Consider the following 18,987-nt stretch of genomic DNA (forward strand, 5'->3'; position numbering starts at 1 on the left):
AAGCATCAGATTCAGGTATTGAGAAAGGAAACATTCAGCACAATGGACATCTTCCTGTGTAAGCCATGACTATATTTCAGAAGAGAAAAAAAGTGGTTAAGTATGAATTTTAAGAGTGGCCAACTGTAGTGAATCAATACATCTTCTAGAAGGCATGATTAATTTAAATTTAAATCTCAAACATTAAACATTTGAATAAAGACTTCCATGGGGCTTTGCAAGATTCTGACTTAAAAATCACTGTATAATCTCTGTAAGGACTATTATGAAGATATTTTCATCAGAAATGCATAGCACATAGATTGAGTATATTGGTTTCTTATAATTCCACAGAAAAAACCCCTGTCTTTTTAACACAATTTTCTCTTGAATCTTAAGCTACTGCTAGCTCTCCCATCTTAGGTTCTACTAATGCAGGTAACTTAAAACTGCCATACATTACAAGAAGATAAGACTCTTTGTTATATGATGTTACCTTGAATTTGTTTCCCACACTGATGAAACTAAGTTTCCCAGCTTTTTGTTTGGGATCCTTGTTGTTGTTAGTGTTAGCTTCAAACAATTCTCGAACAAACTTGTCCTTGGATTCACATATAAGAGACTGAAGGGACATGTGCAAGCATCATTGTTTTTTTCCACAAATTGCATCTGAAAGACAACCCAAGAGATAACAGCACATTTGTTTCACTGCCCAGTTACCTTGGTCTAATAAGAAACTAAAGAAACTAAGTCACACACTAAATTCAAAAATCAGCAAGGTGTAATACTCATACATTATTCCAAACAACTTTTCAACTGGATATACAAAAAACACTAATGACAGAGAGAAAGGACATTCCTAAATTTGAAGGATGGTTGTTGGAATCATGAAACCCAAAGTAAGGTTTAGTGCTTTTAAGAGATCAGTTGTGTATTTGATAAGACTATCCTTGTTTCCCTTTCCAGGACTCAGCACATCATCACCCTGAGAGTTTTGAGAGCTTAATTCTTCACTGCTTGTAATATCATAAAATCTGTTGTGAAATGGGAATTAATGTTCACACTTTAATTGGTATATTTATACAGTTTAGAAAATGAAATGAAAACTGGTTATTTTAGTAGTACTATGACTATTTATGAACAGTTGGTTTTAATAAACATATTGTCCCTTCCTACAAACTTTATCTCTCTGGTTTGTTTGAAACGGGATCACTAGCTTTCAGAAGTCAAGAACATACATTACATTGAAATTCAGAGATCAAGACACTAGTATCCAATTTCATATTACCTAAAATCTCAATAGCTTTTGGTGCAACTTTAATAGAGACTTTGATATTAATTAACAGAAGAGGCCAAGACTACTTGAAAGAAAATGTCAATTTGCCAGATATCCCATAAAAGGACTTAATGGTGATGAGAATCAAATGGACAAACCACAGGCCTCCAAATTCCCTGGACCATGAAAACACCAAGACTAGAATATGAATGCAGCCAAATGACTGTTCTCATCATAAATCAGAATATGAGAACTGCCACAAGAGCAGCGAAAAAGAAAAACAAATAACAGAAGAACAAGGCAACTATAGTCCAAAAGTTTTAAGGCTCAAGCTAAGTAAGCCCCTCTGATGGAAAGCATAAATTAAGTCTAGCTTATTAACACAGTTCTGGACCACAGCTACCTCATATCTGATTAGCTCTGACAGATAATATATGTAATCAAATCTGTCACCTCTGTTCCTGAAGACACTCTCAGGCATTATTAATGTACCATGATGAAGTACACAGTTAAAAATAGAGCACTTGGAACAAATAAAAATTTGTTCCAATTTATTGTAATTCCGATTTTTTTTATTATTTTGATATTGACTCTGAGCAACCTCAGAAAAATCATGGAGGTACACAGACTTCAACTTTCTTATTTGTAAAAGGACCTACAGAATGTGTCTACTTCAAAACAGCACAGTAATCATTATCACTCGAAGTATTTTGAAGTAAATAAAACCAAACCCTTCAAGTACACATTTTCAAATGAGAAAAAAAGGTCTTTGGAAGTAGCTTCCTTCATACATGCTGCAGTTACAACACAGAACAACAAAGTATTATGGATCTTCATTTTATCCTAAACTCTTATTTTTAAAAATTGATGGTGTTTCAATGTTTTTGTATGATGAATAGCAGTCCAAAAGGTACAAGAATCTGGAATGTATTTTGAGGGTAGCAATTTCAGGTATTTTTATTCTTACATGAATGAGTCCATTGCCAGCACAAACTGAAAACATGAAGAATTACGCAGTGACTATTTACAAGGATAAGCATGCTAAGCATGCTTCCAAAAAGCTACTCTTCAGTCTAACAAAACTTTTCGATCACACAGTATATTTCTCTCCCTAAGATGAAAACACCTTTTGATGCAAAATTTCCAGTAGATCATGAATCAATATATTTAATATTGACATCATAGACCTATATACTTGAAACAAACTTTACACAAAATATATCAGTAAAATTGTCTGTAACCTGAAAAGTTAAAAGAAACTGTTAATTCTGATAAACACCCAAAAAATTAGTTTCAAAGTTTAGAAATATCACTTCTGAATTTCTCTTCTGATGAAAGCAAATGTTATCATTTAACCTATATACACTGAAAATATAAATGTACTACAAAGCACAACAAAAATGTTTCATGAGTAAAATTACCGTCTCATAGCATACTGCTCCTGCAAAGTGTCGGATAATAAAGCCTTCGTCGTCCCTGATATTTCTGTGAACAGCCAATTTAGACTTCCTAGGAATCTGGAATTAAGAAGTTGAATTACAAAAGAAGAATTACAATGGAGAGTAAGAAAAAGTTTATTCTTAGAACACCACCATGATCTACTGGGAACACTAGGTATTAAAATTACATTTCCTATAAGTACAATTGGGATGATCACTACCATTCCTGTTCAAACCATGACATTCCAAACCCTAATTTCAGTCTCATTCACACTTTTAGAAACATCACATTCAAAATACAAGTCATCAGGATTGCTAACACCAGCTAGTGGATTTTGGTTTTGACTTTATTTGCCAATTCTATACCATTCATTCCACAGCTGATGAATATGATTCGACAGAAGCTTAATATAGGGCTTGGGATGTATATTTTAACAGGCAACCACCTCGCTGATCATACACATACCGACAAAAATGTTTCATTGCACAGCAATCCAGGTAAGTGGAAACTTAATGAAAGACAAATGGATGACAATTTCATTTGGCTTCCCTTGTTTGTGTTTTTTCATTTATTTTTTTTTTTATTTCAACAGGATTCATTATTTAAATTGCAATAATTTGCATTAATTTTCCAATAAAGTGCTCTCTGTTAAAAAATAAATCAACAAAAAGGTTTTCCTTGTATGATCTCTGAACTGCTAGCTAGATACCCCACCTGAGCCAAATATTCTCCAAAGCAAGCAATTTTTAAAAGGAACAACAATAGTTCATCTGATATGAAACAATTTAAAATGTGTTTTTATTTTCTATTCATGCTTTACATGTTAACAAACTTAAAATGTAAGTGAAGAATATGGCTTTAGTTTCAGCAGGATATTAGAATTTGTTGAAGACTTAAGGCCTTCAGTGAACTTTCCATCAAATCTAATAACCAAACTTGTCCTTAGCAAACAAGTACGGATTGTGCAGACAGGTATGGCATGAGATTTCTTAGGAAAGGTTTTCATTAAACTGAAGTGTTACTATCAGCTGTTCCAAGAACTGTTTTATTTAAAACAAAACAGACAGCAAAAATAAACCTACTGAGAGCCTGAAATGGTCCTTGTGCTTTTGGTGCACAACTGAAGTAAATGTTGATCACTTGGTTGGGGAAGACGATTTTCTTCATCCAAAATATCCAGTACACCTACTAATTTTGCTTCAATCAAATCTATTAATAAAACAAAATATATTTACAAAAACTGAATATATAAACTCATATCAGAACTGAACATTGCAAGTGTAAATGCTGCTGATCTGATTCTGTATAAATATTTGTAGGGAAAGTTGTTCACACAAAATATAAGAAGTCATTGCAAATTAATTCTGTATATCTGATTGCTGATTTAATTGATACCCCATACATATCAAGTTCTAACTCATAACACATGCAACACGGGGGAAAAGGATCAGGTATGGATTGTTTGATTTTTACTCTCAGTCTGAGGCGAATTTAGTCATCTTAATTTCCAATAGGTGCCTAAGTGTTCCTATGGTATGATCACAGGTCTTTATGGGATATTGTTTAGATTGTTGGGGTGTTTTTTTGTTTCATCACACATCCAAAATTAGAAGCCTAATACTTCCATTGACAACAGAAGCCCAGGGACTAAAACAAAATGCATTTGTTTTAGGAAAGGCAGACCAGACTGAGCATGTGTTGGTGGTTTCACAACTTCTAACTAGTGTATTGCCTTGACCTCTCACCTATATACCAAAGCCCTTGAAAGCCAACATAGAAATTCATGCTCTTGAAACTGTTAAGACACAAGAATTTTGTAGCTTTTGAAACTTTTTTCCATTGTCTGTGAAACTGTTCTTGTAAGAGGAATTTTTACTACATTTTTCTTCTATGGAAAGAAGAAATATCTAATGCTTGCACTGAAGCAATGCTTATGAACTCTTATTATTTTGAATTGTATGAGGCTATATATAAAATCATAAAATTACTAGTGTTATACACTATTTTGACTCTTCTGCTTGAAGCTTTTTTCTCCATGACATCAAGGAATAGCTTAACATTTCAAGAAAAACCTACCTATACAGTCCTGATTATCTACATAACGCACTCATTAACCCCCAGGCCTTCTTTCTGGTAAAGTTCTTGTTCCTAAATAAAAAAATGTAATTGCAAAGAGAAAACACCACTCATCATATTTTTATTGAATAACATGAAGTTATTTTAAAATATAGGATGAATCAACATACATTTGAGAATTTCCTTACATAGATTAATATATTCCAACGTTGCCACCTTAATGATAAGCCCATGCAAAAGTATTCCTATTTGGTATGAGAGATGTCCAGAGTGTGGATAACTCATTTAACGAGGGGTAAAAAAGAAGAAGGAAAAAATATTGTTGGTTTTCAAAATGCCACATTCTTTTCTGACACACCCAGATGTCACACAGTGTGAAAACTGATTTTTTTTAATTCAAGCATAATGTGCAATCTTACGAAAACCAGAGTTACTTTAGGTATCTCTTAAGCAAAAAAATAAGTGCTCAAATACAACAGTAAAAAAAAAAAAATCCTCAATATAATACTAAATATATCATACCTCTTTCAGAATTCTTTCATTAAAAAACTGCTGCAGTTTCTCATTACAGTAGTTTTATACAGAATTGTTCAAAACTGTTGTGTTCAAAGTATTCTGAAAGACAGAAGTTAAACTTTTATGACAAACGTTCCAAGAATTTATATTAAATAGCAAATAAGAGAAGCTTCACAATGCTAATATTTAACATGTTCGGATCCATACCTGTTTCTTTCAGCAAAATGAAACCTTTTACAGATTTTCAATTTGTACACAAGACAGATCTAAAAATATTGCAGCAGATCGTATTTCTAAGACAAATGACAGACAGCTGACAGTAAACCAAAGCAAGATGCTACCATACAGAGAAATTGTACCAATACGTCCTCATGCACCTATGCTTCAAAAGGCTGGCACAGGATAACATAGCTCTAAACACCTGAAAACCAAAGATTCCCTTGAACAACATTAGAAGGGCCAGAGCACACCACAATACATGCCCTATTCTGAATCTCAGTGAGCTGAAAGGACAGAAGCTTTACAGGGACCTTTAACGCCAAAGAGAAAACCCTCCCACTCCTCGTCACAGAATTTATCATTGAATCTTTGGTGGCAACAAGTGACAGCTAGAAATAACTTTAAGTATACTTACCAAAACCAGCTATATCTAGAACTCCAATGAAGAAAGAAGAAGTCTCAAACGGAAAACACTGGTTTACCCTTTTCACTACATGGTCAAACAGATGACTGTACACTGTTTTAGCCAAGGCATCACGAGCATTGTTGCTTGTTCCACTTTCAAGGGTACCCTAGAAAAACAAATACAGATCTTACTTTTCATAATTCCTTACTCTGAAATGCTGAGATTGGACTCTAAACTTAAAACCAGCCTTTTCAATTACTGCAAATTAGGACACAAAAACCCTCTGAACTCTAAGCCAAGGCAGGAACAATCTTGCCAAGCCAGACTAACCAATCTTACCTGTAAGAAGAAAGAATAATGTTTCGCTACCATCAGTAGAAATAAGATTCTGATGCTTCATAATCATTAGATAATTAGAAACTATATTAACAATTTCCAGACAAAGATACTTAAAATCTATACATCCCCATCGAAAAAAATATTTCATCTATTTATTTATGAGCTGCTTGGTTAGAATAAAGCCTATAGTTTAGTTTTTGTTCTGACATCTTTGTCCTCTATGCTTCTGTAAGGGCTATAACTAAGGCTATAAGGCCATAGGCAATAAAAGTAAAAGTAAAAAGTAAGAAATAAGGCAGTGTGTTCTCATGGTGAAAGATGCAATCCCAAACAAGGATTTTTTTTAAAACACTGGAAGAAGAGGTCTTTTACTAGATGAGAATTTATTTTCATCCTCTTATTTATAGACCTTTCTTCTGCATAATTTATTACAAGTCTATATCATAATTTAAAAGTTCTATTAAAAAACAAAACCCAACAACAATGCCATGAGTCACAGTTTCAAAGCCTATGAAATGCAGGAGGAAACTGTGGGAATATCAGGCAACTATAACCACATGTTTAGATATACATGTAATAATATATTAGCTATTTCATGAACTCAGCATGACAGTGACATGCTTAGAATGCATGCATTTCAAAACACACTTAACCCCTCATATCATGATAAATATATTCTGCGGGATTTTGGTTTTTTTTAAGAAGGTTACAAATTAACAGATAAGAGTACCAAAAGTAAGGAATGGTTATACTGTATGCCAGAAGCAGAATAGGAAAATTCATGTAAGAATAAGTGTTATGGAAGGGTTTAAGAAACAATGTGAGGTGATTATGAAAAATGAACTTTTGGCTTTATCGTATGACTGCAAACTGCACTTGGGTCCTAAACATGTTGCCAGAGAATTTAAAGCAAAAGTCCCACCAATCTGAAGAGAATCAGATAGAACAGAATGAGATTGCCAAACTTCACAACTCCACAGTATTTTTACATGTCATAAAAACTATAGAGAGGAAAAAAATTAACTGAAATACTAATAGCCCTTTGCCCAGACAGTATCAAAATTTCATACATGGAAAGGTGGCCTCCAGTTAAGAACAACTATGGGTATACAAAGTCTTTGCACAACACTGTATCATGACACACAGATATATCCATTATTAAGTAAATAAAAAGAAGAGATTTTTAGGGAAAGGAACAGGGAAAAATAATCCATCAATAATCCTTGTCATGAGGAATACAGGATGGATGGCTATATGCCAAAGATTCTTATGCTTTTTCTAAATATCTCGATTAGCTGGCTTCATAAAATATATCACTTCTCCCCATATAAATTCCTATATTACATCTCCCGATGTACCTTGCCTCTCTTATGTTTAGACCATTCAGCACTACATAACAATAAATAATAAGAGAATAGTCCAGCTAAGGTGGTGGGTAACCAGTTTTAAAACTCCTCAAGCAGGCAGTAAAATCTACCTTTAAAAAAATCTCTTATCTGAGCTGTTTATTAAGCCCTATGTCCACGGTACAAGATGCTCCCAGCGCAGAACTGTGCTATCATCCAACCAGGTAGTTTTCTGTACAGAAGGGTAGAAAAACTGGCAGGTCAGCAGAAGGAAAACTTAACTCTACACAGCTGTGCTGGTTCTTGCTGGAGTAGGGTTAATTTTCTCACAGTAGCTGCTATGGGACTGTGTTTCGGATTTGTGCTAGAAACAGTCTTGATAACACAGGGATGTTTTAGATACTGCTGAGAGTCAAGGCCCTTTCTGCTCCTCACCCCACCCCACCAGAGAGGAAGCTGGGGGTGAACAAGAATTTGGGAAGGACAACAGCCGGACAGCTATAGAGGGACATTGTATACTATGTGGAGTCATGCTCAGTAATAAAAGCTGGAGGAAGAAGACGAAAAAGATGATGTTCAGAGTTACGACATTTTGTCTTCCCAGCTTGCTTTGATTGTGTGTGTGGCTTTTGGTTTTAACCTGTTAAACTGTCTTTATCTCACCCATGAAATTTTCTCACTTTACCCTTCCGATTCTCTCCCCTATCCCACAGGGAAGGAGGCATAACCAAGTGGCGGTGTGGGACTTAGTTGACAGCTGGGGTTAAATCACAACAACAGCTTACCTATATTGCAGCATTTCCTTCACTTCCTAGAATTCATAAGCACTAAACTAACTCCAATTATTATTTTTGTATTTTTTCAAGGATGATATTTCTGATGGAGAAACGCGAGACTGATGGAGATCATTTTCTATTGTGACTGGTAAGTCAGGGAAGCGAGAGACTCCGTACACTAAGGACATCTGCAGCTACAATACATTAGATAGTAATTAGCTTTAACACACAATCTTGTCTTCCACTTAGTATCTCTTCACTTATCTTAAGGTAATGAGTACTGACAGGAAATCTTATCTTATAAATAGAAGGAAGGTACCTTTGTATTCTGTTCGGATACGTTTAAGAGATCAGTATACTAATCCCAACGTCAGCTGCAGGCCTATTATATTAATACAATACACTAAAATCATTTATTGGTTTCCATTTACTTTTTTAAACACATGGCAAATAGTCATACCTCTAGAGCATGTGTTTACAAAATGGTCCTGTTTTGCAAAGCAAATTCTGCCATTATTAAACAAAATTCCAAGAACTGCACAAAACCTTACTGTTCAATTTCATAGTATGCAGCAAAACACATGGAAAGAAAATGTACCCTGCAATGTAATTTTTGCTCAGATGAAAGTACAGACACACAAAGCAATGCTGAAAATGCACTGAGACAGTAGAAACACAAGAGCCCTATTACAGAATTGACGTTCAGACCAAGTAACTTCCTTGTCATGAACTTGCTTTCCCTCAGCTCTTCCTTTCCTTTGGTCTGCAGACAAACAAATGAATATCTTTCCTCCTCCTGTTTCTTGTCTGAACAGGAAAAGATAAATTCTCCTGTCTCCTTTTTACCTTCTCCCCCTCTCCTTCATCCATGAGCTAACTGTAAGGAACAAGGAAGAATTTTTTTCCAAATTCTATGGTCTTTGTTAAGGCAGCAACAAAAAACCCTGTTTGGTCTTCATGCTAATTTCTTCACCAAGGTTTCCACTGATCTAGAGTCTGAGGCCTAGGGGAAAGCACTCTGATGGGCTAGATTTAGGCTGTGTGCAATTCCACACACTTCCCAAACATCTTCCAGAACAAATAAAATTCAATTAAAAATATGTATAATTTGCCCATGGCTGACAAAAATTAAGGGAGTGAGAGCAGGTGAAGCGATACCCATTAAATACTGTCAGCCAATATGGTAACTCATTCATAAATAAATGGCCTGGATTAAATAAATCTACCTATGTAACTAAGGAATATAAGCAGCACACTTATAATTTGAGAAAAGTTGAAGTTCCAAAAACTGTAGAAAAATATTTCTTGAAAAAATGTTTTTTCCAACAGAGGCTTCAGTAGCACCACTAAAAAAAATGCCTTCTGGTAGAAAATCTACTGCAAAAGAAGGTGAAGGACATGGAATGATGTAAATTAATTTTTTCACCCTGTAACATAATTTATTTTGTGACAATGGAGACCTCTTGGAAGTCTTCATGAAAAAGGAGAAACTGAGTAAGAGAGTGGCACAGTGTATTTACAGTCTAAGAGAAGTACCAGATTTTGAATCCTAACACATTATTTCACTCTGCAAACACACTTCACATGGATGGCAAAAACATCAGCCAACAAGGTGATCGTTATGTGCTTTTGGGAGGCAAGGACAGATAAACATAGTGCAGCTGTCAAGTCTCTCTGCCAGTGTTTTTAATAAAATTCAGAGACAGCATTTAGCATCACCCTCCTACTATTTCTTGTTGGCCCAGTAGAACAAAGTCTTTGTTATACTCTAAGCACAGTGATTTCAGCCGAGCTATTTATTCACTGTGACCTATTAGCACTCACATGATCCACTTGCACACAAAAGGTCCCTAAGAAAGAGAGAGAGAAATGACTAGCTCTTTAGGTTGCTGGAACAAAATAAAACAATGTACTTGTCAAAACTCTAATATTAACAGCAATCAAATATTTTCTAAACTACATTACCATAGAAGAAAAATTGTATCTATTTAATTAGTATCTAAAATAGTCCAATCCACTTTCCTTGTATATGCAGTAAGCCACACAAGAAGAAAATGCTGTATTTATTGATGTATGTTTGCTTTTAGCTGCACAAGTTTAGAAAGAGGCTTAATGCATTAATCCTTGAGAGAGTGGAAGGAGCCCTCTGAATTCATTTTGACACCCCCAAAATAAAACACTGGGGGAAAAATAAGATCTACTGGCACAAAAACATAGCTCCTTGTGTTGGCAGACTTTTGAAACAGTACACTGCTAACAATGCCCCAAGTTTATCAGGATAAATACACTGAGCAGAAAATTTTTAAAGTTTTAATCCAAAGTAAACTTAAAGCTGTAACAAAACCTATATTTGTTCTTAAAAAACCTTCCTTGACAGTGTCATTTGGGATATGGTGAAAGGGAAGCAGTATATTATGATGCTTCAGTGCTTGATATGTGCCACCAAAAATTCTCAAAAGGAAACTATACAGACAAGCTTTATCTATGTGTTATGTATACAACAGCCAAAACTAATCCGTTATCAGAGGCTGAATCAGCAGTTCACTGAGAGAACTTCCAGTGGAATGCCATCTGAATCTGACATGGATGCAATTTGTTCAAAGCCCTGCTGCTTCTATTTAACACTTCTACTTAAAAGGAACATGAAAGTAAGAGTATTTTCAAAAAACAGTCTAATAATACTGAACTAAGAAAGCAGAAAATCTTGGTAACATTATTAGCATACAAAATTATTTTCACAAATTGATAATGTAAAAATCCAGAAGATATATTTCAGTAAAGGAAAGTGTGTAGTGGTATGCTTAAGAGAATTCAAAAATACAAATGCAAGATGGAGAATAACCAGGTATGCAGTAAGTTAACAGAGAAAGATCAGCAATTATGGTGGATAACAACCTGAATTAAGTAAAAAATGTTACTAACTTTCCAAATCTGCAATTCTCATATTGCCATGCATTAATATGAATACCATCTGTACTGTGTAATATATAATTTTCTACTCTAATGTTATCCGTAATACTGGTAAAGGCTGTCCTGGGTGAATATATCGAAGAGTTTGCTGTCGATTCAGCCATGGTCTGGAAGAAAGAAAATAGTAAAACTTGGAAAATGTTGACCACTGGAGGCACTTTGTCCTACAGGACCAATGTCTTCCTACACTAAAGGTTGTAATAAAAGAAAAAATTATTTGTAACTTTCCATATTATCTGATAAGGTACCAAGATAATAGTAACTAAAAGTACCCAATTTCTAAAAACTGGAGAGAGGCAGGGGAGAGAGAAGGAATTTACAAAAACTCTCTGGAAATGAACTACTGAATTACAGGATCTAGATCTTGAGCTTTTAACTGAAGGCAGAATAACACATTTACCCCCCCAATCATTACTTACCATTTGTCACTGCGTTATAACTTTTTCGTGGTAGTCACTATGAAGTTCTAGCTCTTGAACATCTGTTCTTTCAAAGTACAGAAATAAGCAGACCACCAAGAAGTCTAGTTGCCTGCTCTATCTAGAAATACACCTCGAACATCAGCTATTTGGTAGTAATGTTTTTTACTTGAACAAGAGCCCACACCTGTGCTAAACTTAAGACTCCTAAATATGAGTTAGTTCAGAGGTGTCTCTGCATTCCCCTGAAAAACACCCCATGGTGTTCAAACTGCACAGGATGTCATGGTTGATTTATTATGCTAAATTTTGGCCGGGGAGATCAGTTTCACCCTGGAGATCAGGAAGTGGGCACGGAACAGCATTTCCACTATAGCTATTTCTTCTCTTTAACAGAATGAGCTCTTGACTACTGCAACTTTCACTGCTCAAATCCATTACATTCCTTAAAGACTTTTTTTAAAAGTCAATGCTCTCAAATGACCAAAGACCAATTTTTCACCTCAGAAGTCTGACATAACCCGAGCACGCATTAACTAACACCTACCACCTTTACTGGTCACAGTGACATACCAAGGTTAAATCGATCATCTGTTACTTTGTTTCAGTTCATAAGTTTATGAAATGTTAACAAATACTTCAATATAAATAATAGTAATAAATTTCAAAAGACAAAATATGCAAGGAACTTAAACCATATTAATACACATAATTATGACTTTCGTGTATGAAACTTCTGGTGTAATGTGCATAAAGTATTTCTGATTCACTGAAACAAGCTGACTGTTTCCATAAGTCAATAAGAAGCACACGTGTATTCTTCCAGTAAGTGAAGAGAATGTTAATTAGTTTCCTAATTAAAAGATTGCTGCGTTCAGCTAAACACTGAGAATTACTTTTAATGTGCGCAAACTGCTTAGTCCAAGTTCAGCTTTTGATGTAATGTTTTAACTCCAAGCAAATACACAACATAGAAAACTAAATGCTAAAACACAGGATTCAGTTGCAGGCAGCTCAGCTAGCATCCCCGACAGCTTGCATGCTAGGATCAACCTCAGCAAGGGAAACTGTGTGGTGGAAGCCAGAGTGTTCCGTTACAAAAGGTAACGGTAATGAAATAATTTTCATAAAACTCAGTTTCACAAGAGTCATAACTCTCATGGTATTGATATGATACCATCAGTACCACGTTTATACATGTTCTTTGCCATTATTCCTTCTCCATGTGCATACAAGAAATCACCATCCTGCTTCTATGTCTAGGAAGTTACTTTGATAATAGCTTCAGGAAAAAAAACCCAAACATTTTCTATTAAAATTATCCTGTTCCATTATTTTTTTTTTTTTATATTTGTGAAACATTATTAACTTTGCAGTCAAACTTTTAAGAAACACTTTTAACTTTGCAGTCAAGACAAAATGTTTGTTACCAGCAACAGCAAGAAGCAGCATTATTTCTGGACTACCATTTGCAGTGGACTTTTTAAACTGAAACATGATTTCAGAAGAATTAGATGTGGCAAACACAGGGGCACTGATTGTTCAGATGTTCAGAAATGTGGATACAGTACCCTCTAATTAAAGTATTCCAGCTCTAATTTCACAGGGCAGTGTTCAGAGGAGCACTGTGCAGCCCTCATGACAAGAGAGATTCAAGTGTCTTCTGAAATACTTTAGGCACAGCATTAACATTCCTTGATACAGTGTATCTGTTAAATCTATCACTATATCAAATTTTCTGTGTAGGCTGTGGATTTAACAGGGTGACTGCTATACTTCTTTAGCCACACAGTGTACTCACTGACATATGAGAAGTTGTATAAACCTCATAGTGACTTACTCAAAGCCTTTCTTTTACCAAAAAAGAAAAGAAAAAAAAAAAAGAGACATTATACAACTGCCACTCTTCCAAGTAAAATTTAAAAAAAACCCTGCAACGTCCCTAAAAACAACAAAACAAGCAAGCCTGGGCATACAAAAATGTGTACCTGGATCAACTGATTAAAATAATAAAAAAAAATTATATATATTTATATATATATATATATAAAATATGGACTGCATATGGATTGTCTATGAATACATATGGTATATTTTACAAGCATTATATATGAAGGTACAATTATAAATATGTAATATAATATATAAGGCCTATACTGATACAGAGAATATATTTAAGACCTATTTTCCCCTCTCCCCCGTCCGTCCCCACACTCGCCCCACGCCCGGCCCGCCCCGGCCCCGCCGCACTCACTTGATGACCGTGCCTTTGGCGCCCCCTGCCGTCGTGAGCATGACGCGCGTAGTGAGGCTCCCGCGCAGGTCGTCCTGGTCGAGGCCCAGCAGGGCGGCGCAGCGCTCCAGCGACGGCTGGCTCCGCGCCCGCGGCGTGCAGCCCCCTGGCGAGAGACACACACACACCGCGTCACACACCCCACAGCACCCGCACCCCCTGAGGGACACACACACACACCGCGTCACGCACCGCACAGCACCCGCACCCCCTGAGGGACACACACACACACCGCGTCACGCACCGCACAGCACCCGCACCGCGCACCCCACAGCACGGCAGGGCAACAGCCACCAACTGGCCAGTGATGATCCCACCCTGACCCTGCTGGTCATCGTCCACTAACACGTAATGTTACCAGTGAAGGTAATGTCAGCTTTGAAGGAATTAAAGGTTTGCCTCTGGAAATTACTTCATATAGTTAAATGGGAAGGAAGAGTCAGTTTTGAAAACCCAAGAAAATGCCACGAAATAAATGCAAAAATAACCCCCTGCCAAAAACTACGCACATAATTCTGTATTTCTAGAACACTGTCCAGGCTGTTCAAAAACCATAGGGAAGCACTATCCCAAAATGCAGAAGTGCTAACACCTACAAACTAGCTGTAGTGACTTAAAACTTCTGGACTTAGATATTCCTGTAATCCTCCAGGCCTCCTTGCTATGCAGCAGAAGTGCCTGGTATGGCAGACTCCTGCCATTTGCATTTTTCAGATACAGGTATGTACACTTCCTAAGTAAACAGCCAAGAGAAGTGCTCCCTTTTGCTCTCTGCACCTCAGCCCTCTGTGCCAGGGCTAGGCCAGCACAGATCTCCCAACTGGAGCACAAAACACTTTAGGAAAATCTAAGTTATTTACATGTATTTCCTGTTTTTTGCAGTAAGAATTTGTTCACAGTAAAATTTATTTCTACAGGTAAGCGAAGAGGCCAAAAGGGATGAATAAGTAGTCAAACATTACTTGAATTCTTTCCATTCCTCTACAATGACACTAAAAGGGGGGGGGGGGGGGAGAAGGGAGGAGTCCTTAAAAGTTTAAGGCTTTTGTGACTTAATTTTGGATGCTCTGAAATACCATCTGACTTGTAGAAAACAACTTTTGTTTGGTGTTTCCCAGAAAGCAGTAACAGAACTTGAGAGAGTCTCTGGTAAGAGACATATTGCCTGGAGCAGTTGGAATGCACACCCTGTGTGAACACACATACAAGGTGAGAGCAGAATAAAGCCCAATGCAATGATCATTTCAGAAGTTCAATAATTTACTCCAGAAGAAAAATTTCTCTGAATTTCAACATTCAGAAAAGACAAGTTTTCTGGTGACCTTCCCTTTTCTAAACCCTGGCTTTCCTCACCATCCATGGTTCCTCCTCTTCTTGTTTGTTTGCCTCCTGAAACTTCCTCTCCACTCACATTTGTACCTTTTTCACTCTGTTCCACCTTGTCAACCCCGAAGTCCCAACTCACAAAAGACCCAAACAGGGAAGCTCCCTGAGAAGCTTGCTGTTGAACTCCGTGAAGTCATTACCCTTCTCTACCCCTGCATCTTTCAGATTCATTCACATTAATCATGTTCATTTCAGTCATCTTCATAAAGATGGAAACATCATGAACTGACACTGGGGAGGTTCTGATTTGACCTATGGAAAGGAGATGAGAAAAAAAAAACAAAAACAAAACAACACCTGCTCTATGCCAACCCTAAGATACCCAGTCTGAATTCAGCATTTGCCCAACTGATGGGATTAGAGACCTCTCATGATCTCTTCTGAACAGAATGTTCTGTACAGTTCCGTGGTGATTCTGTGCTTGGGGTTGGGAACTGGTGAACCTGCGAGGCTAGTACTCATTTAACTCATTTAAAACACCTATTAAAATGTTCTTTGGTATGCCCTTCCAAACAACTTTACCGACAGCTATACATACTTGAAGCAGGACCAAGAGGAACCAGTATCTTGGAACTCAAGGTAAAGTCCTAGATGCTTATATTTTCTACTATAGTTATATTTGTAGTACATCCAGACCATGAGTTTCTTCAGTCCTTCAGGAGTATATAGACAGCAGTTCTCAATTTAGAGAGGCTGATTTCAGTAGTAAGGTAAGAATGACAGTCCCCAAAATATCAATTCTCCTTCCTCAACTTTCCTGCACATTCTGCTATTAAGTCCCAGCTACACCTGTACTAACCCATCTTGTGAGCAACATCTTAAATTAGGAAGTTTATATTGCCCTAAGTTTTTGCTGTAACTTTTTTTTTCCTCACCTCTCAAAATACTACTATGATGGTATTCTTGGAAGCCAAAGGACATAATGCCTTTCCCTACAGATATTCTAATTACAAGATAGTTTCATGAGGTTAGTGAGAAGTGGATTTTAAAATTATCATTAAAACACAAGTATGATTTTGAGACACAGAATGTCTCTTTCCTTTATATTAAACTCTTCACTGAACATTTGCATTGAAAGCCTATTTGCTTTTAGAGCATGTAAAGAAGTACAGTTTTAAAACAAGTAGGTAAACTTGACTTCAAAAGGGGGTGAATTAAGACTGAATTACCCTTGAACACAAAGCAGCTTTCTAAAGCCATAATTCACATGGAAAGGAAACATCTCTAATCAAGAGACATTTCCAGTCTTTTTACAGAAAACAATTTATGCTTCATCTAACCTGATGTACTCCCAGCTTCCTCAAAATCAATATTTCCAAGATGAAGGACACCAGCCACTACTCTAAAAAGATCAAGTTTTTCTTCATCATCCAGTCCAATCTTTTTCATTGCTGTGCACATTCTGTTGAAATCTCCATGATCATCTAACAGTGGATCCTTCAAGGAACCTTCTTTAAGATACTAGAAAACAAGATAAACCACAAATTCAGTAAGTGATTTGAAGTAGGTAGGCAAATATTTCCAGTCAAGAATAAGCCATAACAAAAAGCATAAAAAAGCATGCCAAACTAGGTAAAAAGAGATTCGAGCTCTTCATGTAATACAGGCTTCACAAGGACCCGAATTTATTTTAACTTGTTGATACTTCGAAGCATGATCTTCAAACTTAAATTTCAAAGCAAACTTCAAACTATCTTCAGAAGGCAGAAGCTGGAGAATGTGACAGCTAAGGACAGGGGAACACGGGATAGCAAGCAGGAGAAAGGAAGACTTCAGCTAAGAGAGCTATCAAAGCATTTATACAAAGGAGTCCTTCGAATCCCAAGCAGTTGAAAGAAGATCGAGGTCCTTGTAGTAGGATGACAGAATAACAGGCCATGGGAAAGGACCATAGGACAAATCAGTTATCCCTATTCTAAACAGAATTATTTAGAGAAATGTACCTGGTAATATTTGCTGCTAATTAAGAAATAGAACTTGCAGTGGTCTATGGGTTAGAAGAATAGCAGCTATGTTCTGAAATACCAATTTAACATTTTGCTGATTTTTCTGATTTATATACATAGAAAGCTATTTTAACTATAAACGAGTTTAAACAGTAGATAGTAACACATCTGCATGCAATCAAGAGACTACCTGAACATGCACAGACTGAGCTACGTTTTTACAGTTATTTTTAAATTTTTTTCAATTAGAAAGAATAATTAACTAAATAGAAGCCTTGTTAATGTCAAATAAGCTAACGTCATTTTTATCAAAACAAAACACCACATGCATCTGAAAAATTCACTTCACACAACATGTAGGCACATCAATAACATTAAACTACATGTTAATTATGTAAAATGATCACCTCATCTTCCTGATAAGGAAAACAGAAAAATAATTGAAGTATTAATTGACTATTCCAGCTAATTTATTAAAATAAACAATCTTAGTATTTTTTTATAAAATGACAGAGTAAATACTACATTTCCAATTTAAAAAGCCCAGCAAGGTAATATATTTCCTGTTTAAATGGCTAGACTAGGTTTAAATATCATTGAACTTTGATCCTCTATTGAGCCTTCAAATTGATATACCTGTAACATACAAGTATTATTGTATCAGAAGTTCCAGTACTTTTATGTTTTACATATATTTTCAGAATTATTCTCTTAGTTGTTTTAGTTTAGACAACACTTATTTCAAAGTAAGTCTTCTCTTATTTCAAATTAAGTCCTTTAGAGGACAAGTTTTATGACAGAACACCCGCCTGTAAATCATATCAGTAACAGAAGATTGCACAGGTTCATCTTCCAGTAGCAAGAGTAAGTGAACGTTGATACTCTATGCCTACATAAATGACCTGACCGGTGTCGCTACAAATCTTCGTTTAAGGCAAATTGGGTAATCTGAGACAAAATCTCCAACCCATATCATAGCCTATATGCCTGACATGAACAAAATAATCTCTGAGCTTTCTGCCTCACAGTAATGTAAAATCACTCTCCACCATCCCTGATTATAGAAAATAGCGTACGTTTGAGCAAAAGAAATCAGGATTGTGTGCTCAGTGTTACAACATACAACCACTAGAAATCAAGGGGTAAACAATGTTGACTTGAGAAAAGGAAGTATCTATACTGTCTCTCATAGCTAGGCATGAGCTTCAAACCCAAGTTATCAAAAGTAAAAGAGATGGCCTGGTGATTTGGTGGAAAGAAGCTTTTGAGTAAAGTTATTTTTGTATTTTTGCCAATATATGCAGCTTATCCTGCTACGGAATCACAAATACGGATTTGATTAATATTTGAAATATCTTCCAGCTATACAAATGGATTTCATACTTTAGGTATGAGTAGATGAAAATTTTATTAGAGAACACAGCAGAAGTTTAATTATGTGTTTAAAGAACTTCCAATTCATATATACTATTAATTCAGAACAAATTTTTTAGTACCTCATGTAAACAAGCTCAAAGGCTTAAATGCTAAAGAATCCTGGTAATTCCAGTTCTAAAAAAACATAAGCAGAGGTGGAGCAAGAGGACATAAATGTTTTTAA

At 36.0% G+C, this 18,987-nt stretch overlaps 1 protein-coding gene across 1 annotated transcript in view; it reads right to left on the reverse strand.

The window, feature by feature from the left end:
• MYO6 (myosin VI) overlaps window positions 1–18,987 on the reverse strand; it is a 104,923-nt gene that overhangs the window by 30,183 nt on the left and 55,753 nt on the right. Inside the window, 13 exon segments of the mRNA XM_032681272.1 lie at window positions 476–621; window positions 624–648; window positions 2,677–2,772; window positions 3,778–3,824; window positions 3,827–3,904; window positions 4,772–4,801; window positions 4,804–4,843; window positions 5,294–5,347; window positions 5,349–5,386; window positions 5,922–6,056; window positions 6,059–6,078; window positions 14,017–14,161; window positions 16,722–16,902. Coding sequence (XP_032537163.1) covers window positions 476–621; window positions 624–648; window positions 2,677–2,772; window positions 3,778–3,824; window positions 3,827–3,904; window positions 4,772–4,801; window positions 4,804–4,843; window positions 5,294–5,347; window positions 5,349–5,386; window positions 5,922–6,056; window positions 6,059–6,078; window positions 14,017–14,161; window positions 16,722–16,902 — 1,035 coding nt within the window.

Source organism: Chiroxiphia lanceolata, chromosome 3, assembly GCF_009829145.1.
Source record: "Chiroxiphia lanceolata isolate bChiLan1 chromosome 3, bChiLan1.pri, whole genome shotgun sequence".
In the NCBI taxonomy this organism is placed as follows: domain Eukaryota; kingdom Metazoa; phylum Chordata; class Aves; order Passeriformes; family Pipridae; genus Chiroxiphia; species Chiroxiphia lanceolata.